General features: G+C 41.8%; 1 protein-coding gene across 5 annotated transcripts in view; it reads left to right on the forward strand.

The window, feature by feature from the left end:
* Ddr2 (discoidin domain receptor tyrosine kinase 2) overlaps positions 1-26,368 on the forward strand; it is a 172,009-nt gene that overhangs the window by 63,072 nt on the left and 82,569 nt on the right. For 3 of the 5 annotated variants that reach the window (XM_017802204.2, XM_008849081.3, XM_029554063.1), the window contains one exon: positions 21,356-21,464. The exons of the other annotated variants lie outside the window; for them this stretch is intronic. In XM_017802204.2, coding sequence (XP_017657693.1) covers positions 21,356-21,464 — 109 coding nt within the window. The remainder of the gene's footprint in view (positions 1-21,355; positions 21,465-26,368) is intronic. 5 annotated transcript variants of the gene reach the window in all.

Below are 26,368 nucleotides of genomic sequence, written 5' to 3' on the forward strand. Positions count from 1 at the left end.
GAGTGGTGATACATATGTGTGTTCATTTGATTATATAGGTGAGCACCCCTTAATCCAAATTTCTAAAACCCCAAACTTTTTTTACATCTATCCATCATTCATCTATCTCTATCTATCTATCTATCTATCTATCTATCTATCTATCTATCATCATCTTCTATTCATTTATTTATGTGTGTGTGTGTGTGTGTGTGTGTGTGTGTGTGCCATAGTGCATATGTGGAGGTCAGAAGACAGTTTTCAGGAACTGTTTTCTTCTTCCATGATGTGAGTCCTGGAGACTGAACTCAGATCATCAGGCTTGGCAGCAAGTGCCTTTACCTGCCAAGCCATCTTGCCAGCCTGAAATCTGAAACTTTCTGGGTACCAACGTATGGCTCAAAAAGTGGCAGATTTTGGAGCATTTTGCATTTCGACTATTTAGAGTAGGGATGTTCAACCAGTAGTCCATGAGCATGTTCCAAAACCTGAAACATGGGACTGGAGAGATGCCTCAGCAGGTAAGAGCACTGATTATTCTTGCAGTGGACCTGGGTTCGAGTCCCAGCACCCACATGGCAGCTAACAACCATCTGTAACTCCAGTTCCAGGGAATCCAATGCTCTCTTCTGACCTCTGCAGGAATTGTACAACACAGGTGCACTTACACACATGCAGGCAATACACTCATACATATAAAATAAAAATAATAAATAAAATATTTTTAAAAATCTGAAACACTTCTGGTCTCAAGCACTTTGGACAAGGGATACTCAACCTGTAATCACTGAACAAATCATCTATGATTTGTGCACTTTTTCTATACCCTTTATGCTGTCAGTACCTAAAAGTCAAAAGAACTGAGTGAAAGTGTCAGGGAATTGTCAATGTGTGTTTTCCTGGACTTGTGTTCTCTTTCGATGGTTCCTATAACTCTGAATGTATTCACTGACAATATATTGAGTGACTATATGCCAGGGTCCCCAGGATGGAGCAGTGGAAAACTAGGAGGAGTTACTGTTCTCAAGGAGCTTGTATGTTCATGGGAACAAGAAGGCATGAAGGCGACTAATTCACAAATAAGCACAATAACAGGTGGTGAGAAATTTTCCGAAGTAATGAGAGAGTAAGAAGTCAGAGGGAAATGGAGATGGGGAGAGGCTGGTACCATTGAGGCCTTATTTTATATAGGAAGGTTGAAGAGGGCCTCTGATGAGGCAGGCGTTGAGTAGGAGCCTGAATGAAGTGAGAAAGCGAGCCTAGCAGGTATGGGGGAGAGCATTCTGAGCAGACAGATAAGTGGGGAGGCACAGTAGTAGACCCTCTGGCCTCCAAAGCAAGAAGCAAGCCTTAGTCTTGGCATCTCTCTCTCGAGGCCTTATTTTATATAGGAAGGTTGAAGAGGGCCTCTGACGAGGCAGGCATTGAGTAGGAGCCTGAATGAAGTGAGAAAGCGAGCCTAGCAGGTATGGGGGAGAGCATTCTGAGCAGACAGATAAGTGGGGAGGCACAGTAGTAGACCCTCTGGCCTCCAAAGCAAGAAGCAAGCCTTAGTCTTGGCATCTCTCTCTTCTTCACCTTCATATACAAACTATCATGAGTCATTTGATTCTCCACTACCTTGCCTACTTCCCCTCCATCCCATACCCTTGTTGTCCATTTGGGCAACAGTTTCTCAGTTTTCCATTTCCCATGCCTCTCTCCTCTGGTTTTAAGTTACTCGCCTGATCACGCTGCTCCTTTGCCTAAAGGCCTCTAATGCTTTCCTTTTGTGCTCAGAAACATACACTTGAAGATTTCTGCTTCTTGTTTGGTGCTGTCACTTCTTACTGTGTGTGTCTTACATTCCAAGGCCAATTCGCACAAAAACAATTCGGTCCTCACATTCTGCCTAGGCGCCTGACCGCTGAGCCTGTGGACACCAGGCCGCTTCTCCCTGCAGCGTTCTTTTCCCAGCCTACTCATTTCATTTTAGTCTCACCCTATAGGTATCACCCTAGGTGTTGTTTTAGTTTGGGAAAATTTTCTTGTCCTTTCAAACTTGGTTAGATGTCCTACGATGGGCCGCTGTGGCATCCTGTGTTGTCCTCATCCTCACCCTCTCACATCGTTCTGTCTTGACTTTTGTTTTCCTGAGCCTCCCACTATACTCTAAACAACTGTCAGTTTGCATCCTGAGTTCTTAGCCCAATATCTAGCATTTAGAACTTTATCAATTAATATTAAATAGGTGCATGTTGAGTCAGATATTTATGATATGATAAAGGCCTGGAAATCTTTTTATGAATAGCTGATAGAAATATCTAAAGGTCAAAACAATTTTCATCAACTTACAAAAACCAGACCAATTTTATGCTTTTGTTTTGTCTTTAGTAATTTTGTGTTCCCCAGTTTTTCAAGCACATAGATAATACCTCACATCACTGAATCACATGTAAAATTTCAGTTTACCAAATTTTGCATCTGCGAAAAAAATTCAAAGCATAAGATCCAAGTGTCTCACTCTGATTCCAGAACAATGGAATTCTGTGACTTATATCTAGAATCAAGACTTCATTTCTAGAAGATAATTCTGAAAGGTTATTAAATTTGTCAAGTTTTGGCAAGTGAAGTGGACATTCTTTCTAATTTGCCACTGCCCCTTCATATAGAAATGAATGCTTTTCCACATGATGCGAGAGTGGGAGAGAAAGAGAGAAGGCAAAGCGGGGGTTAGGTGCATGCTGTGTGCCTGTGTGAGAAATGATGTACTGATCCCTGTGAGCTAGGAGAATGGAAGAGAGCTGAGCAGGGACTGAACACAAGGACATGGTGCATGATGCCAAAGTCTTAGGGAATTCACTTCAACAAGTTTAATCAGAGTTCTAAGTATGTGAGCATCAGAGTCACTCAGAGCCACCATTTCTCGAGCAATTGCTCTACTCCAGATGTTGTCAAAACTGCTTGAAATAGACTATATTACTTATTTCTAACAACAGTCACGTGGATCAATGTCATCATTCCACCCACCTTACAGATCAACCAGTTAAGACTGAGAGAATGCAGTGATTTGTTCTGGGTTATGCAGCAGGCCAGTGGTAGCACTGAGCTAATGAATCCAGTCTTTCTGGCTTGAAATGTACCACGGTACTTGTTGCTAGGTTCTATGGTCTCTCATAGTAAAAACATGAGTTAACATATTCTGGTGTTACATGCATCTTTCTTTAACTTATTGCTATGGATTGTCTATGACTAGGGTTGGTTAAAAGGCAGAAGACAAGTAATGGCAGATTCCATGGGTTCAGCAGAACATCTGACCCACAGAGGACACAGAAACAGCATTTTTTACATATGATAACATTAACATAAGCTTCATCTAGCAGAGGCTCACTAAAGATGCTCTTGGAAATGTGAGTGGGGCACTGGAGTACACTCTGGGGAAATGATGACCCTGGAGAGGGAAAGAGCAGGAACATCTGGCCATCCTTCCCTATAGGCCAGGGCCCCTGCTCAGGCCTCTGGGCTCAGAGCTCAGGCTGAGGGTGTGTTTGCTTGGCCGTGACTCTCCCTTCAGCGTTCCTGTCTAGGTGTCCTATTTCATGAGCTCCAGGCTGAGGCTGCCACAGAGCTCTAGGCTCCTGCTACTCTAGCCGGAGTCTCTGGCTTTCATCACTGCTTCCCTGGCCAGAACTGGCTAGCGGTTTGAAAAATGACACTGATTAGATGCACATTTGGTGGAGGCGATGGCTGGACAGGCACCTCACCAATCCCCAGCCCCAAATGAAGTTGACAGCTACACCCTTCTGATGGGTTGACACTGCTGTATTAAGAGGGGCCTTTCTCTCTCTCCACCTATACCTATGCTGTTTGCCCAGCTCTTTGTGCTGAAACTCAAGGGAGCCATGTACTTCCAAGCCTCCTCCTGTCCCTGTTCCACACCCAGCCACCTCTGTCTCTTCTGTGATGGAAAGTCCCCAACTCAGCTGGCTGTGCTAGTCTTCTGTTTGGGGCTGCAGATTCACTTCCCGTTTTCTCAGCCCATGTTATCTGCTCATCTGTGGCTCAGTATTTCTGTCTCTTTGCTGTACAGAGCCCCCTCCTGTGCCTCTATACTTTTTCTGCTGATTCCCCCATTTATTCCTCCTGAGTGGGGCTGATGGGGCTACAGGCATCCTGAAGCCCATCAAGATCTTACCAGGAAAGCTCAATAAAGAACACATTTACTGGGGCTGGAGAGATGGGTCAATGGTTAAGAGCACTGGCTGTTCTTGCAGAAGACCCAGGTTCGAATCCCAACACTCACATGACAGGAACAACAGCTTGTAATTCCAGTTCCAGGGGATCCAATGCCCTCTTCTGGCCTCTGAGGGCATTGCATGACACCAGTGCACTTATATACATACAAGCACAACACTCATACACATTAAATAAATAAAAAGTTAAAAAGAACACATTTATGACAACTTTGTTAATTTGTTTGTTGAATATCATAGAATTCATGGGTTGGAGTTATAGACTAGAGCACATGTTTCTTAGAAGAAGAGTTATAGACAGTTTGAAAAAGAACCAAGACCTGCTCCCAGCAGTATACAGAGCAGCCCAACTCTTGGGCCAAATTTATCTCCTGGCAAAGTCATAAAATTCAGGTCCTAAGAACCCCTCTAGCAGGCAAATCTGAACCTGCAGAATCTCCCAAGCACATCTGCTGAAAACCCAAAGTATCCCAACAACTTTACAACAAATGTAGGATTAGATCCACTGGAAAAAAACAAATCCAAACAAGAGATTGAACCTGACAAGCTTGCATGCTAACCTGGACTGTTTTTTATTAGAGCAGAGAGGTGGGGCTTTGTGTTTGTTTTGTGGTATGCTTCTTTCTGCTGCCAAGGTGTTGTAATGTCAAGATTGTTTAATATGGATGAGCCCTGCCATGTACAAGGGAGAATCAAAATGTATTTGCTGTGAAATAAGATTGGTTCCAGTCATTTAAACAGCTCCAGTTGTAATAATAGTAGGCAAGACTTGATGCCAAGCACTGTTCTAAGTATTAAGTTATTTACTCTTCGTGCTGGTCTTAAGGCAGTACTGCTGTTAACATCTCATTTATAGATAAAAATCTGAGGATTGAGGGCTAACCAACATGCTTAAAATCACACAGGTCATCAAGGTCAGAGTTGAAACTGAAGACTAGGCAGTCTTATTCCAAAACCTATATCTCAACCACTGATATGTGTGATAGGGTCATTGAAGGAGTGATCCTGTAGGATTAGACAGGCTGGGCTTATCCATTCTGATCCTGAGAATCTATCCTCCTTGATAATAGTAGCAACTGTCAATTAAAGAAATCTTCCTTGAGACTGAAGCAAGAATCTGTTAGTTTGTTTGGTTACTAATGTATGCAATGTATCCACTTATTTATCTGCATGGGACTGCCTTCTTAGGACACTTTGCTGAATGAAACAAGATATTGGAGTCAACTAAGGAGAAAACTAAGAATGTAAGATAGTTAGCAGGCAGAAAGATCAAGTAGCAGAGCTCCGTGGTGTATGGTGTTCAAGCAGGCGAGCCAGGGGATTCAGCTCTCAGAAGCTGTCCAGGAAGTTGCGCTGCTGACCCCGAGTGGTTGGCCCCTTGCTGTGTGCACACTAGAGGTTGCTCAAGCATCACAGATAACATCATTGATGTTCACTTAATTCTACATAATTTCTGAATATTGCTTCTGCTTCCCTATCTCACTTGTTTCAGAAATAGCATTTAAGTCAGGTGCACACCATTAATCCTAGCCCTCGGGAAGCAGAGGCAGGCAGGTCTATGTGAGATTGAGACCAGCCTGGTCTACATAGTGCGTTCTAGGAAGGCTGAGACTAGGGAGACCCTGTCAAGAAGAAGAAGAAGAAAAAGAAAAAGAATAGGAGGAGGAGGAGGAAGAGGAGGAGGAGGAGGAGGAGGAGGAAGCATTTACCAAACTGTCCTGCAGTGTGAATCCAGATTTTTGTGAAAACCCGGCTCTAGTAGTTGCTTTAAGTTGGGATTGCTTTCTTTCATGAATGATGGTTCTGAAGACTACAGAGAGCTATGTGTGAGACCAACTGTGGTTATGTGATTTTGTTCCTGCAAACTGTTCATCCAGTGGTTGGCTACCGATGTGTCATTCTCTATTTTTTGATAAGTAAAAGCAAAATATATTTTTAATATATTCAACTTCTCTCAAGTTCATTTTGATTTCCTTTCTTTAAAAATCAATAATTATTCCCACAAATGTCATCTGTTTTATTAAAGTGAAAACCCAGCTTTAAGTTGGGCCTGTTTTTTTTTTTTTTAAATTCTACTCAAGAGGCTGAGACAAGAAGATCAAAAATTCAAGGGCTACCTGGGCTGCAGAATGAGTCAAGGCCAGCCTGGGCAACTTAGTTTCAAAATTAGAAATATATATATATATTAATAAAAACCATTTTGAAATTTTGAATATACTTCTATGGTAGTATGCTTGCCTAGCATGCACAAGGCTATGGACTTAACCCCCAATACTGGAGGGAGAGAGGGATGAAAGAAAGGGAGGGAGGGAGGGAGGGAGGGAGAGAAGGAAAGACCCTATTTTAGTTCCATAACCAATAGATAAAAACATTAGAGCCAAACTTCTTTCCAAAATTTTTAAGCATAAATGCCAAGCGTTTGGCTTTGCATATAACTAGTTTAGATGGGCTTTGGAAAGAGCTTTTTCCTGGTTAGCTTGTGTTCTTATGTCCTACCTGTTGGTTTGAAGCTGTTAAGAAAGTGATATCCCACATCAACTGAACTACAGTCAGAGACATCTGCATCTCTCTTGTCAAACAAACATTCTTTGAAAACTGTGGACTTCAGGACTCTGAGTGTCTTTACACAGCCACGGACCACATAGAGATGTGTGACTATCACATTAGCAGTGACTGTGGCTTTGCCCTGAGCCTATCTCTTACCAAGTTTCCATTATTGCAAGATTCTAACCATATGATTTTCAGCCCTGTTTTTAGTACTTCTCACGTGATGTTTAGCAATAATATCCTGGTTTGTGCCTATGACACAATTGTCTGCCATATGTGTGTGCCATACTTAGCATCCCTAGATCCTATACCCTGGCTCAGGATGCCTGAGCACTGTATCTGCTGGCCTACTGTGGACTTCGGGACTCTGAGCTAGATACTCTTTCACATATCACATCCCTTTTAAGGAAGTTGGGTCAAGGATATAATGTGATTCATTTGAGCTGCTGTATTGGTACTTATGCCTGGAGGAGGATTCTGTTTCAGGGAAAGCAGAGACTCCCGGACTCTAGGAAAGTGTTGAGCTTTCTAAATTTTTATCACATGCATCAACTGAGAATCCGTTGTGTCCAGGCAAACTTTTACACAAGAGGAAGTATTTGAACAGAAGCCTGAGCATGTGGCCAATTCTTTATAAACATATTAAAATGCCCATTCTATTCAGAATTGTAGAAGCAATGGGATTTGAGGGCTGTGCTGTTAGGACACAGGGTCACAGCAAGTCATAGGAAGAGCTATTATTGAGATGAAGCTATGAGGTGCTCCTCTGGATTACAAAGCACTTCTAGGCACTGTGGAGAAAAGTGCATGCCAGCTCATGTCCCCAAAGTGCTTATAGCTGGTGATAGGGACAGAAAAGGATACTTCTTTATGTAATGAAACTAGTGTTTTCTTTTCCATAGTCTGTCCCTCACCTATTCTGTGGTGAAATGAAACCAGAGAAACACTAAAATGTGGGTTTGCATTTCAGTGGCATACAAAACCTTAATCATTAAGGATGCAGGAAGATGAGGGGGTAGGAATAGGACCTGAAAACGCACAGGCTTTTTACCAAGGTGTGTAGATGGACCCAAGAGAGGAACCCTGAGTGTATAGATCAGAGTAGATCTAATTACTTTATACCTGTTAAATGGTACAGCTCTGATGTCTCCTTTGACTGTGTCCTCAAGTGGTGGAACAGGTGACAGGAAGCCCTATGGAGTCATTTCTCTTTATTTTTTAGTTGTTTGAATTATTTTTATTGAGGTATATGGATATTTTGCTGGCATGCATATTTGTGCACCATTGTGTGTCTGGTGCATGTACCAGAAGAGAGCATTGGATCCCCTGGAATTGGATTTACAGACAGTCCTAAGCTACCATGTTAGTGCTTAGAATTGAACCGGGGACCCTTCCTGCAACTCAGGGTCCCCTTGGCACCAGCTCCTCCCTGGTGGGTTCGGGACCCAGATCCGACTCTAGCCAGGGCCTCTCTGTCCCAGAGTGACCTTGAGGCTATCCAGAACAGCCAGTGCTCTTAACCACAGAGTGCTCTCTAGCCCCTATTTTGAATTTGTCTCGCCATGTAGCTCAGGTTGGCCCCAAGCTCACAGCAATCATCCTGTCTTATCCTCTTATGTACTAGGATTACAGGTGTGCATCCCCCACCCCTAGCTCTGGAGTCTTTTTACAGGAGGCCTAAAAGAGTGCCCCCTTTTGTAAAGGTACAAGATATGTCTGCATTACTTATCAAAAGCTTTAAAACCATCACACGGGGTTAGGAGTTCAACATGTGCACCTCAGAAGGGCGTGAATATTCAGCACTCTCTGATTATACCTCCGAACACCCATAGACCATTTTACAGAATGAGTTTACTATGGACTCTACCGTGAACTGAACTGCACAGCTTTTGCTTCAAGCAGCTCTCTTGAGAGACCTGCCAGATTTCCCTGGACATGCCCTGAAGCACAGCACTGAGAGAGCCAGATCCTGACTCCAGTCCTTATCATGGGCTCGCCCACCTCTCCTCCTCTGATTATTGCTTGCTCTGCTTTGAAGATGCCTCCAGGACTCAGAGGGAGCAGTTAGCCTTATTTCTGTGGAGTCCTTTGGCTGGACTCTGCTGGCTCTCCCAGAGGTGAGAGGCCAGGCTTTCCGCAGCCTCAGGCTTGGCACCAGCTCCTCCCTGGTGAGTTCAGGACCCAGATCTCCAATCTGACTCTAGCCAGGGCCTCTCTGTCCCAGAGTGACCTTGGGGCTATCCAGCAGACTGACTCTTAACAACCTTTGCGATTGGTGATTTTCATTCCAGATAGGAGCCAGTGGGTTCCTAAAAGGGGCTATATGGGCTTCTCTCCACATCCCTGCTCTGGCCTGGGTCTGGTGGAGCTCTACTCTGCGGTCTGGGTGAGGAATGTTGATGAAGCCAGGCTGCCCCTTGTGTTGTGATATTTAAAACAGCCAAAGCTCTTATTACTGTAATACAGTATTCATCTGGGCTGGATGGAGACCTGGATCCTTCCTGAATTGGAGGACCACTCTGCTAAGCTGTGGTGGGCCCTGGACAGTGTTTAGAATAATGGCTGATAGAATTTAGCACATCAGCAACTTATTGCAGTTGGAAGCGGTTATGTAGGAGACTCATAACTTGTCAAAATGATAAGAATAACTGACTATTGTGTTCTCAACCCTAAATGGTACATCTATATCATCCCCCTCCCCAAAGCTCAGGGAACATCACAGAAGAAGGGGCTGAATGAATGCAGGAGAGGATTGGGAGGAATGCTAGGAAATGCTGTACATGGGTCCTGGCCATTGTGCTCATGAATTCACAGAGGATTTGGTTACGTGCACAAGACCTGCATAAGATCAAGCCAGCATGGTTAGGGGAGGGGTTTGGGAGGTCCCACCCCTAGCTGAGAAGCTAATGGCAGTTGATGACTGCCAGAGGAGGTGGGAGTCATTTTTCTTTAGGACTGGGTCATTGCTAGATTATCCATACTCCAGTGGACAGCCCCATACCCACACACATGTAGGCAGTACTGATTGGACTCAGTGCTTATTTTAAAAAGAAGAGAACATGAAGGTGGGAGGGGGATATTGTGGTGGGGTCTAGCAGGTGTGGGAGGGCATGGATCTGATCAAGATACATTATATATATCTATGAAATGATCAAAGAATAAATTAAAAATATTCCTTAAAAATAATTTAGACCATCAGGGCTTGGAGGTGTCTTGGAGTCCCTCCATTCTCCTTTAGCCACATCTTTCCTTCAAATGAAATAGTCGAGCCCATTAAGGGAATAGCATGCTTGTTCAGACTTTAGGGAGATTCATGATAGACCTGGAGCTAGAACCCAGGCCCCATAGATAAGTTTACTGTCAGTTTCTGCTTCTTTCCTCCTTACTGAGGAGATAAAATTCTCACACACATACATAAGCAAAACTGGGAAGCAGTAAAGGACGCCATGCAGTTACCTGTTGAATTATGGTGCATAGAGTCAACAGTCTAGAAAGGGAGGAGACAGGTTATTATGGTCCGGAAAGAATGCCACAAAGGAAGGACCTAATGGAACACACCAGCATTCTACATTCTCTCCATTCTTGGCAGTGAGGTTTACAGGCCAATAGCTGTTCCTGGACATCGAATAACCCCCACCACCATCCTGCCATCTGCCCAACACAGTCACTGACCATCATCACATTTGCTGGGATTCTACAGAAGATGGTGACAAGTTCCTCCCTTTCAGTAGCTCACAGCATACGCAGTGAGGGGACATGCATAAGCATATTATATCACTCAAGAGGTAGAGACAGGAGGGTCACAAGTTCAAGACCAACTTGGACTACATAATGAGCTCTAGGTCAGCCTTGGCTACATGTGAAATACTGTCTCAAAAAGATATTATTACTGCTAACAAATGCTTCATTCAGATACATGTATAATTCCAAACCAATCACCCGAGCCCAAATGTGGAGTGAAATGAATCAGATAGGAGCTCAGAGCAGAAGTTTGAAGCACATCATGGATATACCTGGTAAAATGGTTCAACTCCAAGTCATGACCTCTTACCCAAGGGAAAGCATGTCTTTCTGTAGGAGAGCTGGAGTTGGTAGAAATAGCCTCAACCGTGAGCCCTCCGAGATTGGATTTGAGAAGCTGTGGACCAGCATTAGGTGAGTCTTTGATCTTGTACTTGAGCTGTGGTGACTTTGAGCTGAGGTAGGAAGTAGAGAGAAATGGGTGTGGAAGGATGGAGAGGATACCTTACACACCAGGTGTAAATACCAGGTCCTGGTGACTCGGAGGAAACTCCTGAGTACAAATGGAAGCTGCAGGTGTTTAATCCCTGTCAATAAACTTACATTTTCTGCACTGCTTGGTTCAGTGGCTGCCAGTGAGAGCAACACGGAAGGGAATGTTCAGCCAGCAACATGAAGGAAACAGGAAATGGAAAGGGTTCGAGGCAGAGCTTCTATTGATCAACATGGTTTTTTGACAAGGATTACAGAAGCTGTGGGTGCTGAGGGAGTGAGTTGCTTAGTGGAAGGGTTAGGGACCAAGAACTTAATCCCAGACACTTGGTCCTAAACCAGTAGCTGAATGAGGTTTTCAGGCTCAGATTTGTCCAAGGTACAAAAGCTTGGGAGCCTTTGCTTTAGTGTCTATAGGTTAGAGGGCAAATACATGTGTAGTTCCGTATCTTCCATTTTGCCATAATTTTCTTAAAATCAAAGGGAAACAGGCAGGTTAAGTTTATGACAGTTTTTTCTTTCCTAAGACTTTTGAGCCTTAGAGACTATGAGGGGGGCTTGTAGGTATTGCATTCATGGAGATGTGGGACAAGCTGATCAATTTGCCACAAAAGTACCTGTCAAAAGCAACTTAAGGAAGGAAAAGCTTAGAAATGTTTGACTCATACTGTTTATCACTACAGAACATAGTTGCAAAGGCCAGAGAGGTAAAATCCCCTCTGCCGCCTTCAGCTAATGGCTCAGGAAAGGAAGGAGGCCTTTATGGAAAAAAATACCAGGATGAGCTTTGATTACCTGTATCCTGAATGTGTGAAAGGAAAGACATGTAGGTTACTCTGCCAAAGGGCTGATGTGGTTGGTGCCCAGGAAAGGGGCCCAAGTCTCTCGTAATGGAGGGCTTTACATGGACCAGGAAGCAGGGTTCAGTGGCATGTTTTTTGGGTTCAAGAGAGTTTCCTATAGCTGAACCAAATGGAACTGATCTACATCACAGGGATGCTTCAAGTCCATGCTGACTGAGCCTGTGTACAAAGTAAACCTCCCAACAGAGTTGTGTGTTCTTAAGAAGGGCACAGCCACAGGCTGGTGGAGGAGAGCGATTCTTGCAGCTGTGTTGCAAACAAAACAAGCTCATGACCCTGTGGCTTTGGGCAGCTGGACTGGAAGGTTGTTGGGGTGTATGTAGCTCACACTCAGGGAAGGAACAGCACAGTGTCATGTGGCATGCTCATACTACTGTCCCCACAGATGTGGCCTCCACCCAGTTCTCAGCCTAAGGCTGACTTCTGTGCCAATTTGTAGTTAAGCACACAGGTCTGTGATGATTGCTGAAGCTTACATCTCTTTCTCCAGAGGTTCGTGAGTAGTGGACATACCCAGCAAAATTTAGAGTGCTTGGGGGTTGGAGAGATGGCTCAGTGGTTAAGAGTGCTGTCTGTTCTTCCTGAGGACCCAGGTTCAGTTCCCAGCACCCACATGGTGGCTAACAACCTTCTATAACTCTAGGTCTAGGGAACCCAGTGCCATCTTCTGGCCTCCATGGGCATTGCATGCACATGGTGCACTTATCTACATACAGGCAAAACACTCGTACACATAAAATAAAAATAAATAAATTTAAAAATGAAAACATTGAGTGTTCTGGTCAAAGGCAAGTCATTTGTGTTGTTTCTTGAAATCTATTATGTTTTTAATGACTTACTAGTCACCTTCCAGTTGTTCTCTGTGAACCTAGTAAGTAGATGTTAAGTGACACCAAAATAAAAAAATATGTCTGGGGACTGTGTGTTTTCTACACCTAACTTGCAAATCTACTGAGGAGACAATACCAGGCACCATAAAATAGGAATCCAAGGGCTGAGGAGATGTTTAGTCAACAAAGTGCTTGCTGTGTAGGCAAGAGTACCTGAGTTTGAGCCCCAGTACTCATGTTGAAAAAAAAGTTGGAGACAAAACAAGCCTGTAATCCTAACACTGCGGGGGCAGAAACAGGAGGAAATCTGGGGCTTCCTGGCCAGTCAGGCTAGCCAAGTCAGAGAGTTCCAGGTTCAGTGAGAGACCCTGTCTCAAAAAATAAGGTGAAGGGTGATTGAGTAAGACACCTGTTGTGACCTCTAGTCTCCACACATGTAAATGTAAACATGCACACACGTATACAGAGAGAGAGAGAGAGAGAGAGAGAGAGAGAGATTCAAATAAGTATTTACATTAATGTACCAGGCACTGCTCTAAGCCCTTATGAGTTATTCTCGCAACATTCATGAAGGACATGTGTCATTATTACCTACTTTTTACAGATGAGGAAACAGAGATGCCAAGGTTCAAGTTTGTGCCAGATCTCTATATCTGGTGAGAGTAAGATGACAGTAACACAAGTCTACCAAGTTTGGCTTCAGTTAAGGTGACTGAGCAGACGCAGCCAGGGAGGGAGGGAAGAGGCAGAGCACCCAGTGTGCCACCCAGAGGGCAAATAAAGCGAATGCAATCTGGATCAGATGCTGTTTCCGGGTTCACCACTGAGACTTTGAGGGAAAGGCAGTTTTGCCACCAGAGTCACTTCTAGGAGTAAAGACAGAGACGGAGTCCTTGGTTGTTACTGATTCCCATTTGACTCCTTTACCATATGACCTAAGCCCATCATTCTGGATTTCAAAGTGCTGGACAGATCACTGATGAACTAAACACCAAGCAATGTTAAAACAAAACTAGGCTTTATTGGAGGAACTTGTTTCACTTATTTCTTGCTTTATAATAGATCACCTCAAAACCTGTGGGACAAAATCCAAAACTTCTTATATGCCTCATGATTCTGAGGTGACTGAGCTCAGCTACTCTTGCTCAGGACCTACCTTACAGTTGCAGGAAGATAGTGGCTATATCTGGGCTCACCTTGAGGCTTCCTCACCCCAAGTACGAGAGTAGATACTGTTGTCCACTGGGACCTCAGCTTGGATCATCAGCTGGAACACCAACAAAATCTGTGGACCACCATAGAGATCTTCCTAGTAACTGCTCTGGTTTAAAGAAAACAGGAGACAGATGATAGGATTCAAAGAAGGTATGTGTGGCTCTGTGTTTTAAGAGGGAAAAGCAGGTGCTTGGGCTAGGAGCGGCAGAGTGATAGAGAGTGAGTGCCAGACCACATAACCAGAAACCTGACCCTGCCTCTGGCCAGCTGCCCTGGAGAAAAAGTCATCTAACTGGAGAGGGTTGGGAAAGATGAGATCTCAGGTCTCCTCAAGTTTTCAATATTGTGGTTCTGTGGTTTTGAAGACTAGTAAGCTCTTCAGTGACCTCCCAAGCCCTCTGACCACTATCCCTCATGCTGACCTTCCAAGTCTCATGACTTGGTCAGAGGTAGGGGGAAAACATCTGAATGAAGATCCGGGGGCTATTGGAGCTCAGTGAGGTCTTGCCTAAGGTCTTGGCAAGTCAAGAAATGTTTCATTGGATGCAGTGCTGACCACTGTTGTTTAGAAAGCTCTCTGCTTTTACTTTGTATTCATGCTTCCCCTTCTTCCTGATAACCATGTGATGGCATTGTTTAACATTCTAATGGAGCATAATACACAAATAAAAAGAGATAAAAAGATGTTTCATGGTCTATGTTTGCTGACTACCCTCTGCCCTGGAAGAGTCTTCAGTGACAATGAATTTGCTCAGCATCTTCCTCCAATCTTAGAAGAGGAATGAGGGAATGGGAGCTGTCTGGTTCACTCTTCCCTCCGTTCCTTTACAAATTTGGGTTGTCTCCATTTTACAGATGAAAAGACAGAGGTGGAGGGGCACAAAGTTCTCTACACAGGCAGATTTAGCACTGACTGTCCCATTCCACGCTAAGCAGTAAGGATCACCCCAGGTGACTGGGGACTCATCTGGTATTCTCCAGCACTCATTGGCCCATTCTGAGATTTTGGTCCAGGCCTGAGGGCATCATATGGAGAAGCACAAGATTGAGATTCCCAGAGGAAAGGGAGTGAGGAAGACTGACAAGTCCTGAGGAATAAAGATAAAACATGGACATTTTGGGATGGGTTTGTTGTTTGACTGTGTATGTGTGTTTGGGGACCATTTCCTGCCAAAACCAAGGTCATTTCTGCATATTTGTGCTGAATATGAAATACTCCAATGATTACTCTACATATTTGTTGAATTTGAAATGAATTTAACTCAGCAGAGGAAAAACAAGTCTTGAATGTCCTCTAATGTCTTCAGAATTAAATACATAGCCCTGAAATGTGGAATTTCTTCTCACCGAAACCTAGTCTTCCATGTACATACAAATGGGTGCCACCCACATTTATGTCAGTTACAGCTTGACCTATGTCTCTTCATCTCATCGCCCCCCACCCCACTATAGCCTTTCCAGCTATCTTGGGCTGAAGGCATGAGCTGAATTTCCAGGAGGGGCGTATTTCCTCTGTGGTCCTTGTCATAAGCTTTATTAAGGTCCCTAAAGAAAGTCTATGAACTTTCTTCCTTAGAAGTCAGAATCACCTCAGATTAGTCCTAGCTCTGGGGTTTGGGAAGGTGTACAGTCTGGGAAGAATTACCAGGCATGCCTTGTTTTGCACATAAGCCACATTCCTGAAAAGTTGCATATAAACAGGACTTTGGTGTGTTGAATCATATTTTGAATGTACTGAAAAGATTTGCTGTTTAAAGTTTCCCCATACCGGATCCTTTATTAGTGTTGGCTACTCATTCAGTGATTTATGACTTTGGTAAGTAGATGGAACTCAAAAATACCAAATGTTATTTTAAATGTACTGTGTGGGACTTGTTATTTAAAAACCATCCAGCAAAGTTCTTTTGAAAAGAACTGTTCTGTAATGTGGATGAGCTCTTCATGATTTATGAACAACTGGTGGTTAGATAAGTTCAGAAATTTCTTGAAGTAGGATATACCCCCACTTCTGCTTTGAAAAAGATTAGTTTTGTTGGTATTTACACATGAGGATAAAGAACTCATTTTGCTGACTCTAAGGGGCTTGGGAAGAACGGGACTGCTATAGCTTTCCATTTTCTCAGGATGAAAGATCCCAGGGTTACCTGATCTGACTACTTTTCACATTATGACAGGGGTGAAAATAAGGGGCAATTAAAAATTAATGTTCCCTAAAACTAATATTATACCTGTGATGTTATAGTTATATTTGTAAGACAGTTCTAGTTTTATTAAATTTGTATTTGCATCCGTATCCTCTAAATCTATTTAATCTACCTTTATATATGTCTTCTATAGCCATCTATCTTTATTTATCGTATGTATCTCAATCAATAAACTGTCATCTATCAATCATTTGTTATCTATTAACCATTTATTATCTATGTATCTGTCATCTATCAATAAATCATTTATTGTCTATAATCTATCATCTATCTAGCCATCATTTATCTATTATTTATGCATGTATCTATCAGCTATCCATTTATTCATTCATTTCCTCTACCATCTATCTTGTATATAGTTATATCATGAAAAAGTAGACTTTTGCAGTGGGGCTTGTGTTTTGAGCAGCCAGAAGGCTGAGGTTTCCACTAGCACAGGGAGGCAGACCTTGCTCTGAGATTACAAGGCATGTGAATTAGATGAGAGGGAGGCCTTAGTGTTTTGTTCATGCTTTATTCCTTAGATGCTCAAAAATAATTTCAGCACTGACTCCAAAGATTCTTCGCTCTCTCTCCTACTTGATCATACTGCAAAGCTTGTTACTAAGAGATGCTCTGATGTGCCAAGACAGTTGCAAAAGAGGAGTGTAGTCTCTGGGTGGATTACCTATGGTGCAGGAGGCTCAGGACTGGCCACTGGGTCATCTTATGAGAGCCCTCCATGGACCAGGGAGATGTGCCAGTGACTTGATCTTCCACCATGATGTGGTTTTGGCTATGGTTGAGAAGCTCTTTCAGAAGCTCTTCTGAGTTCAGAGATAATTACTAAGAAGTTGGACCTATCATACTCTTGTTTTTTTTCCCCGCTTGGAAAGTTTTTTGGTGTGGATGCCACACTCCTGTCTGACCTTCCATTTGCTTCCTAACATCCTGGAATGTCCACATCCTGGTGTGGGAAGTTCGGAGGTGGAGCGCCAATCATCTTTCATGAGATCTTGTGTAGTTTATGGTAAGCTCTGAAGCACAGCTTCCTCTACATCCAACTAAGAACGTTCACTAAACCTGGGAAGAGAAGAGGGTTTTCACTGAAGAGAGAGAAAATGGGATTCCTTACTACATACTTTCTTTGAGCCACATGTCCACTGATGTTCCTTGGAAAGTACTGGGCTATGGACAGAGAAATATTGGTCTTGGAGTCAGAGGGATTGAGTCAATGCTAACCATGTCTTTTCCTACCTTTGTGGTCCAGGAAAGTCAAAATCAATCTCATTTTGAAACAGGGACAAAAAAGATCCCTAATCTTAAACGACTCGTGGTCTGACTTGGTAGACAGATAGGTAAAGACATGAATTACACTCAGAGTAATGAATGGGAAATAACAACCAGACCAGCTGAAACTGCCCAGGCTGTGGGTGAAGTGACCTTACTTTACTGCTTGCAGAAGGGAGATGCTAATTCCTTCCCACAGGACTGTGGAACTCATGATGCATTTGGAAGGGGCTGAAAAAGTGTGCAGAACATTCTAGAACAGGAAGATATGAGGTGCGATTCTCAACACCCACTCTATTGATGTATAAAAGTTACTGATAAATACTATCTCTCAGTAGTACACATGACTCTTGAGGTGCAGGGAGTGTTCCCCCAACACTGCAACTCTGGAATACGCAGGGTTGTTTGGAAAGCTTGAGATTCTGTCGCCTGCTGCCAGGAATAATGTTTTCTTTTTGTCAGAAAAACGAATTCAAGTGACATTAACAGAGAACACGTTTTCCTTGATACAAATCAAATTATGGGCTGGGAAGATGGCTCAGTGGATAAAATACTTGCCATACAAGTGTGAGAACAGGAGTTTGGATTCCCAGAACAAACATAAAAGTTGAGTGAATGTGGCAGCCTGCTTGTAGTCCTAGAGCGTGGGAGGCAAAGACAAGGAAACAACTGGCTAGCTAGACTGGTCATTGAGCTCCAGGTTCAGTGAGAGACTGAGCCTCCATAAATAAAGTGTGGTCTGATCCAAGAAGATACCCGATGTCAACCTCTGTCCTACACACACACAGATACACACACATACGTGATCCCACACATGAAAACATATGTACATACATGCACACACCACATACACACAAAAAAATCAAATTATCACGTGTAAGGCTGTCAACATTGGATACTTTCCTTGATTGCTTGATTCCTTGATGACCTCATTTCTTGAGACAGTGTCTCACACTGAACCCAGAGCTTACTAATGTTTTGTGACTGGCTGGCCAGCAAGACTCCAGGATTCACTTCTCTCCCTCCACAGTGCTAAGCTTTGCCTCTGTACCCAGCTTTTTTTTCTTAGGTGGGTTCTGGGGACTTAACTCAGTATCTCATACTTGTGTAGTAAGCACTCTACTGACTGAGTCATTTCCACAGCTCTTCTCTGTCCTTTTACAGATGTCTGGATCACATGTGCGTGGATATTTGAAAAAATAGTTGCTGAATATAAGTAAAAGGCAATAATTTGATCATGAATTGTTGCATTTTGTCTTTTATTTTTTAAGGCTTGAATAAATTGTCCAAAGGAGTTTATGTTAGTCACAAAAGTGGGCAGAGAAGGGCTTTATCAGCTGCTTGGCTTTTCTCTATGGCTTTTGGGCTCTGTGCACAGCCTTTGGCTCCAATCTCTTCAGATAAAGCCATTTGAATATCTGACTTATAAAAATTCTAGGGCTGGTAAGCTGGCTCAGTAGGAAAGGTGCTTGCCGCCATGCTTGATGACCTGTGTTTGATCCCTAGAATTTACCTGGTAGAGAACCACTTCCCACAAATTTTCCTTTGACCTCCACATGTATGCTGTGGTGCTCTGGTTCTCTCTCTTTCTCTCCTCTCTCTCTCTCTCTCTCTCTCAAATAAATAAATAAATAAATAAATAAATACAGATAAAAATTTAAATATATTTTTGGACCAGGCCTGGCAACCTGAGTTTGAACTCCAGAATGTATGTGGTAGAAGGAGAGAACTGACTCCCACACTAATAATTAAATGTAAAAATTATTATAAATTTTTAGGTGGATCAGCATACTACAGTTAGAAATCGTCGTGGAAAGCTACTTTTGCCTATCAAGCGCCGTCTGCTTATCACTTTATTCCTCCGTCTCTACTACTGCCTGCTCAAATCTTGCCTATCCTTCAAGAAACTGTTCATACTGGTCTCTCCCTGAAGCCTTCCCTAAGCATTGCTGCCTAAAGGGATTTCGTCCCTTGTAATTTTGTTCTATGTTCTGTTTCTGAAAGTGGATACAGTGTTTGGTTGCCTGTGTTCTCTGGACATTGCATATAGATTCTTGCACTCCTGACATGAGTTAACATCGTACATGGCTACAGTCTATTTGTCAAAATGAATGAACCAATGCTGATGCATTGTTGTTGTTAACTAAAGTCCACAGCTTACTCTCTGACTTCCTCAGTTTCCCCCGATGTCTTAGTCTATTCCAGCCGTATCCAGTACAGCACACCCTATATCTTGCTTAGTCATCATATTTCCTTACTCCCCCTTAGCTGTGATAATGTCTCGGGCTTTCTGGTTTTTGATGACCCTGACAGTATTGAAAATTATGTTGGGAATTTTGTTGAATATCCTTCATTTGATTTTTGTCTGATGATTTCCTCATGAACAGACAAAGGTAGTGGTTTGTGGGGAGGGACCACAGACCTCAAGTGAAGTCCCATCCCCTCTTATCAAGGACACATATTGCCGGTATGACTTCTCAATACTGATGTTAACCTTGACCTCTAGCTTTCAGGAATGTTTGACAGATTTTTCCACTGAAAATATACTCTCTTTCTCCTCTCCATAATAATGTTTCACTCTTTGGAAGAAAGTTACTCTGTAAATATACTTAAGGAGTTAGAAGAAGGTAGGTGCTTAGATTTCATCTCCTGAAAAGCAGATCAGCTAAATAAATAATTTGGAAGTTGTTGTATGGGAAACAGTCTGTTTTCCCTCATTTGTTTATTCAGTCATGTATTAACATCAGTATGGACTCATGCATATTTATTTTATACTCTGAGTTATAATCTAATACTCCTTTATTTATTTTGTGGCTCAAATTTTTCCAGGCTTGGTTACTGGGAGATCTTTTGGTTTCTCTCTCTCTCTCTCTCTCTCTCTCTCTCTCTCTCTCTCTCTCTCTCTCTCTCTCTCTGTATTTTCTAAATTTCTGGTACTAACAGATACTCCAGGCTCATCTTGTATATTTCTTGACCTAGTTTGGATTCTGTCATTTCCCCCCAAGGAACCACGTTCTTTTTACTGGAGAATTGAATTAGAAACCAAGAGCTGGGTGTGGTTTGCTCATTGTCACTGGATGCTCACTGATAGAATGTGGTTGCCTCTAGGCCCTCTCAGCTGATAGCGTGAGGAGTATATGGACATGTATTATAGTGACTTGTATATGTACAAATATCTATAAATACTTCCACATGTAACTACCTAGTCCTCAATTAAGCTAAGTCTGGATTCATATTGATATCTCCATATCTATTGCATTGTCACATGATCATTTATTTGGAGGAAACTAAAAAAATAATGCGTAGTCCCAGATACCACTCCAGAGCAAATGAATCAAGATATTGAATTTGTATATTCTTTATTTTTTAAAAATTTATTTTATTTTTATTGTATGTGTATGAGTGTTATGCCAGCATATAGTATGTAAGTACACCTGTGTCATGCAGTGCCCATGGAGGACGGAAGAGGGCATCAGATTACTTGGAGCTGGAGTTATAGACAGCTGCCATGTGGGTGCTGGGATTTGAATCCAGGTCTTCTGCAAGAGCAGACAGTGCCCTTAACTGCTGAGCCATCTCTCCAGCCCAAACTTGTATATTCTTAAAAGCAAACAGATAAAAGTTATTGAATGTCTTTCTAAATTTAATGTTAGAACTAATGTTGACAATATGAAAACATCACCTGATATAAATTTACTTTGTTGTTACCATTTAAGTCAGTATTTACTTCAGTAAAATGTTGTTACCTGCTATTGTCTTGCTAATTTTAATTCCAGGAGCATATAGTCTAATAAAATTGTAAAATTCTTGTATGAGGTGATTATCCAGTATATGATTTGAAGTTCTAAATACAGATAGAAGCACTTCGAGAAGCCAGAATGAGCTGTGAAGATTGCATTCACTCGTGTTGGTGGTTCCTGCGTCACTCATTTCCCTCTTCCTTCTCTTTCTGTTTGTTTCCTTGCATTTTTTGTGGGGTGCAGGATCCAGTTCCAACACCGACTTCTGAAATGATCCTGATTCCCAGAATGCCCTTGGTGCTGCTCCTGCTGCTGCCTGTCTTGCGTTCTGCAAAAGCTCAGGTTAATCCAGGTAACACAGCCGTGGCCCGGGTGGATGCTGAGGACCAGCTGCCTGTTCACATCTGTCAGTGTTTATCTCAGAGAAAGCGCTGCCAAGGGAAACCAAAAAGTCACTTGTTTTCACCTCCATGATAAAACACGGCCAAGCCCAAACCAGAAAATAATATTCATTCTCTCTCCATATAACATGTTGGAGATTGTACAAGAGTTGTTCACATAGAGCAGAGCAAACAAAGTGCTTTTTTAAAAATTTATTTTATGCCTGCAAAATAATAAATAATAAAAAATAAGAAGTTCACCTTATTGCACAGTACCTGTGGAGAACAGAAGGTGTTGAATTCCCCAGAACTGGAATTGCAGGTAGTTATTAGCCACCATGTGAGTGCTGGGATTTGAACTCAGATCTTCTTCAAGAACAGCCAGTACTTTAAACCACTGAGTCATCTCTCCATCCCCACAAAGTACATTTTTTAAAATGGGAGATAAAAGGAACAGCCATTTGCTGCTGTGTATTTGGGGAAAAATGAAAGGACAGAACTTTCAGATGTGGCAGAGAGCTGTCGTTGTTTGGTTTATCCATTGTTTCTGGCTACCTTGGGCCTGGATTTTATTTGGATGTCATGTTGTGTTTTGGGGGCACTGGCTCTGTGGGTTCCTAGCATCCCAGGTAGGTGTTTTTTTCTTATAGGGTGTGACTTTGCTCAAAATAGATGGGTGAATTGAATGAATCAATTTTTTTGTGTGTGTGTTGTTGAATTTCTTATATCTATGAATTTTAACCTGAAGTATGATTTTATCATTTGTCAATCCACAAAAATGTTTCTTAACAGCCTTTCAATAGCTTAGTACTTAAAATGATTGTTTATTTTGTTCATGAGCTTGTAGTTTGATGGTTTATGCTGGGCCTGGTTTGACTGCTCTCTGGTCTGCTGTGGTGCCTTTGCCTGCCTGCGAGTCAGCTGACTTTTGGCTCCTGTAGGATGATGACCTTGGCTCTGAAGACAGGGCAGCTTGGCTGTACTCTGCTTCCTCCCTCAGCAGAGTAGCAAGGGGATGTTTTCATGGAAACTGCACAGTAGCAAGAGCAGAAGCAGGAATGTACAAGCATTTTTTAAAGCCACTGCTCAAAGAATGTTCATTCAGGCCTCACTGGCAGGGATGGGGGTTGTAGCTCTGTGCCAGAGTGCTTGCCTACCAAGGTCCTGGGTTCAATCCGCAGAAACACACAACACCACAATACAACACAGCACACACACACACACACACACACACACACACCCAACCATTGGCTGTTCACAGTCAGAAAGAACAAAAAAATCATAATAGGTAGGTGAAGAATTTGAGTCATTTTTTCTCATTCTTCCATAAATATAAACACATAAAAGTGAACACAACGTATATGCTCAATTCAATAGATTTAACAGACCCAACACATCCATTTGTAGAGGATAACTATGACTGTGACCTAACACAAAACTGTAAACTTACTCAAAACACAAGATTTTTCTTTTTGGCGATCTTTTTTGCTTTAGTAATCTGATCGTGTGGTTCTGGAGGGTGAACTTTGTAGATAACAACATTGTGTTGCAATATCAAAAGGGTGGATATCAAAAGATAACAACATTGTGTTGTAATATCAAAAGCGAGCTGCACTTTACATATAAGAAACAGAGGCATCATGGAGCCTCCTTTCCCACTCTACCCTATTGATAGCCACTATGTTGCTTTCTAGTAAGAAAGATTAGTTTGCCTGTTTTGCACTTTATATAAATGGAAACATATGATACATAGATACTATATTTGGCTTCTTTGACTGAACATTTTGCATATGGTATTTATTCCACGGTTGCATGGAGTTGACTGCCCGTCCTCATAGTTGTATAATATTATTTTGTTTGAATACTTCATTTACAGCCTACTGTGGATAGGAATTTGGATAGTTTCAACTTTGGGCCCATTATGAGTAAATCTTCTATATTGTTGAATAGAATTTGTGGTAAAGATATATACTTAATTTTCTTGAGTTTATAACCAGAAGTGGAATTTCTGGATCACTTGTAATATGTTATTTACTATTCTTCACAACACCAAAGGGTTTTCCAAAGTGATTTTTAACATTCACCTACCCACAATAGTATATAGAGTCCAGTTGCTTCAACCAGATGTTTTTACATTATTCTGGGTACTTTCTTGCCTTCCCCTAGCATAAAAGTACGTTTGTAAAAGTGTTTACGTTTCCTTCGCAACAATTCCATGTCCATGGGCTATTCTTTATAGCCTCTGTAGGAAACAAGATCAAAACTTCTTAAAAATCAAAGAATTTTGGCTGGTGAAGTCACTGTCTTTTCCCATTATTGTTCTAAGTTTATGGGGGACATGTCAGAGATCAGCTTGGATACCATTCTTCCGTTTTTCTGCTAGGTAGTCCTCTTGCCCTGTAGTTAAAGTTTGGCTGCCTCCTACTACATTCTTTGTGCTTTGAGCTCCAAGGAAGAGGGCCAAGAGTGCATAGAATGGTAGGCTGTCTAGATGCTAGGCAAGCTTGTGGAGACTGGGGTACCATGAGAGCCTTTAAGCAATTAAAGTGAGAGAACTAGCCTCCTGTGTTAGAATGCATGTTGTGGTCCTCAAGTAGGAAACAGGCTGCCTGAAATCATCATAATTTTACCCCTTTTCTCCTGTCAGGCATCTCTGTTGGCTCTTTTTGACAGGACAAAGGAAAACAGGTCTTGATTTAAGAAGACCTTCCTAGGAACATGACACATATTGAAGGACTAACCCTTCCCTCGGCCATCCCACTTACCTAGTTAAGCTGCAGATAAGAAGCTAAAGCAAGCTGGTGTGGTGGCGCACGCCTTTAATCCCAGCACTTGGGAGGCAGAGGCAGGCGGATCTTTGTGAGGTTTGAGGCCAGCCTGGTCTACATAGTAAGTTCTAGGACAGCTGGGGCTACAAGAAGACCCTGTCTCAAAAAAGACAAAAAAAAAAAAAAAAAACAAAAAAGAAAAAAAAAAAAAAAATTTCATAGAAATTTCCATTCATCACCAGTCTGTAGGTATATAAAACAGATACACAGATCAAACATCTACTGATAAACCATAAAGCAATTCATTTTAAAACAATGTTTGCTATACATATAATTTAGCCAGTTACTAAAGATAAAAGGAAATTTGTACGTTAATGAGGTGGATGTCCTTGTTTATTTTTACATAAAGAATTAAATCTTGGATGAGTACCTGATATTGCAGGACTCACAGCATCTTCAATGTTTTTCAGAGTTGATTAATATTTTGATTTTATAATTGCCAGTGTTGAGAATAACACTTTGCATAAATACCTAGTACCAAATGTCAGAAGTAGGTTCAGGGCCTGTCTTGTTTACTTTGTGTTGCTGTGATAAAACCAGCTTGGGGAGGAAAGGGTTTATTTGGCTTCCAGGCTACAGTTCATTATCAAGGGAAGTCAAAGAAGAAATTGAAGGAAGAACCTGGAAGCAGGAACTGAAGCACAGACCATGGAGGAAAGCTGCTTACTGGCTCACTTCCCATGGCTTGCTCAACTACCTTTTTTATACAGCCCAGGCCCATCTGCTCAGGGATTATACTGTCCACAGTGGATGGGGTTCTCTTACATCACTTAGAAATTAAGAAAATGCCCCATAGACATGCCACAGGCCAATCTGTCAGAGATAATTCCTCAATTGAGATTCTCTCTTCCCAGGTATGCCTAGGTTTGTGTCAAGTTCACAAACACTTCAATCAGTACAGTGTCATTACAGAAATTATTAAGAATTCTGTCCTAATCCCAAGCCAAAATTCACATACTGATTTTTTAAAGTTTATTTTATTTTTTAAAAATTTTAAAAAATTTTAGTAACCATGTGATTAGAAGAAGCATTTCATGACATCTTTAACATATTCAGTAACACATTCCAGAGAAAGGATACATCTCTTTCAAAGGTGGCTGTAAATTTTTAGGTCCACAGTTGAATTAATACAGCCATACAATGTTGAACTCAGTATAAGCCCTGTAAGACATAAAATTGAATGACTTTTTACCCTTTAAAAGATCTCCATTTCATTTTAAGATATGCTGTTTCCTACATTTTTAATGCTACTAACACTTACATGTTTGTACATGTGTCTTTAATCTCTATGTACTATGTATCTACTAGTTACACTCTGTTAAACTCAGTTCCTTAGTTCTTGAGTATGGATATAAAGTCATCAGGTAGATTTCACTGGTAATATTTATCGCCTCTACTATTTAACATGAAGTAAATTTAAAAAAAATTTTTAATAACTACACGATTAGAAGAAGCATTTCATTACAGCTTTAACATAATCAGTAACACATTCCAGAGCAAGGATACATCTCTTTCAAAGGTGGCTGTAAATTTTTAGGTTCACAGTTGAATTAATATATACAATATTGAACTCAGAATAAACCCTGTAAGACATAAAATTGAATGAGTTTTTACCCTTTAAAGAAGATCTCCAAAAGATCCCCATTTCATTTTAGAATATATTGTTCCATGTAGAAAGACTCATTGTTTTTGCTACTAACACTGAGATGTTGGAGCATGCATCTCTAATCTGTGTATCTGATTATTACTAGTCATAATCGGTTGCACTTGGATCCTTGGTGCCTGTGTATGTCTATAAAGCCATCGGGTAGATTTCAATGGTATTGTTTATCATCTCTACTAATTAACATGACGTAAATTTCCATGCTTCTTCCTCAAATATAATACATTTAAAAAAATTTGTTGATTTTGTGTGTGTGTGTATATCACACAGAAAATCCCAAACCATTTTATTCAACTATACACCCACATCCCAGATGGCACCCTCCCATAGCCTCCCTCCCCCCACTAGAGCCCTTATACTCTGTCATCCCTGCTACTGTCCACTG

The sequence above is a fragment of the Nannospalax galili genome, unplaced genomic scaffold (genome assembly GCF_000622305.1).
Source record: "Nannospalax galili isolate Female #2095 unplaced genomic scaffold, S.galili_v1.0 scaffold884, whole genome shotgun sequence".
NCBI lineage: Eukaryota > Metazoa > Chordata > Mammalia > Rodentia > Spalacidae > Nannospalax > Nannospalax galili.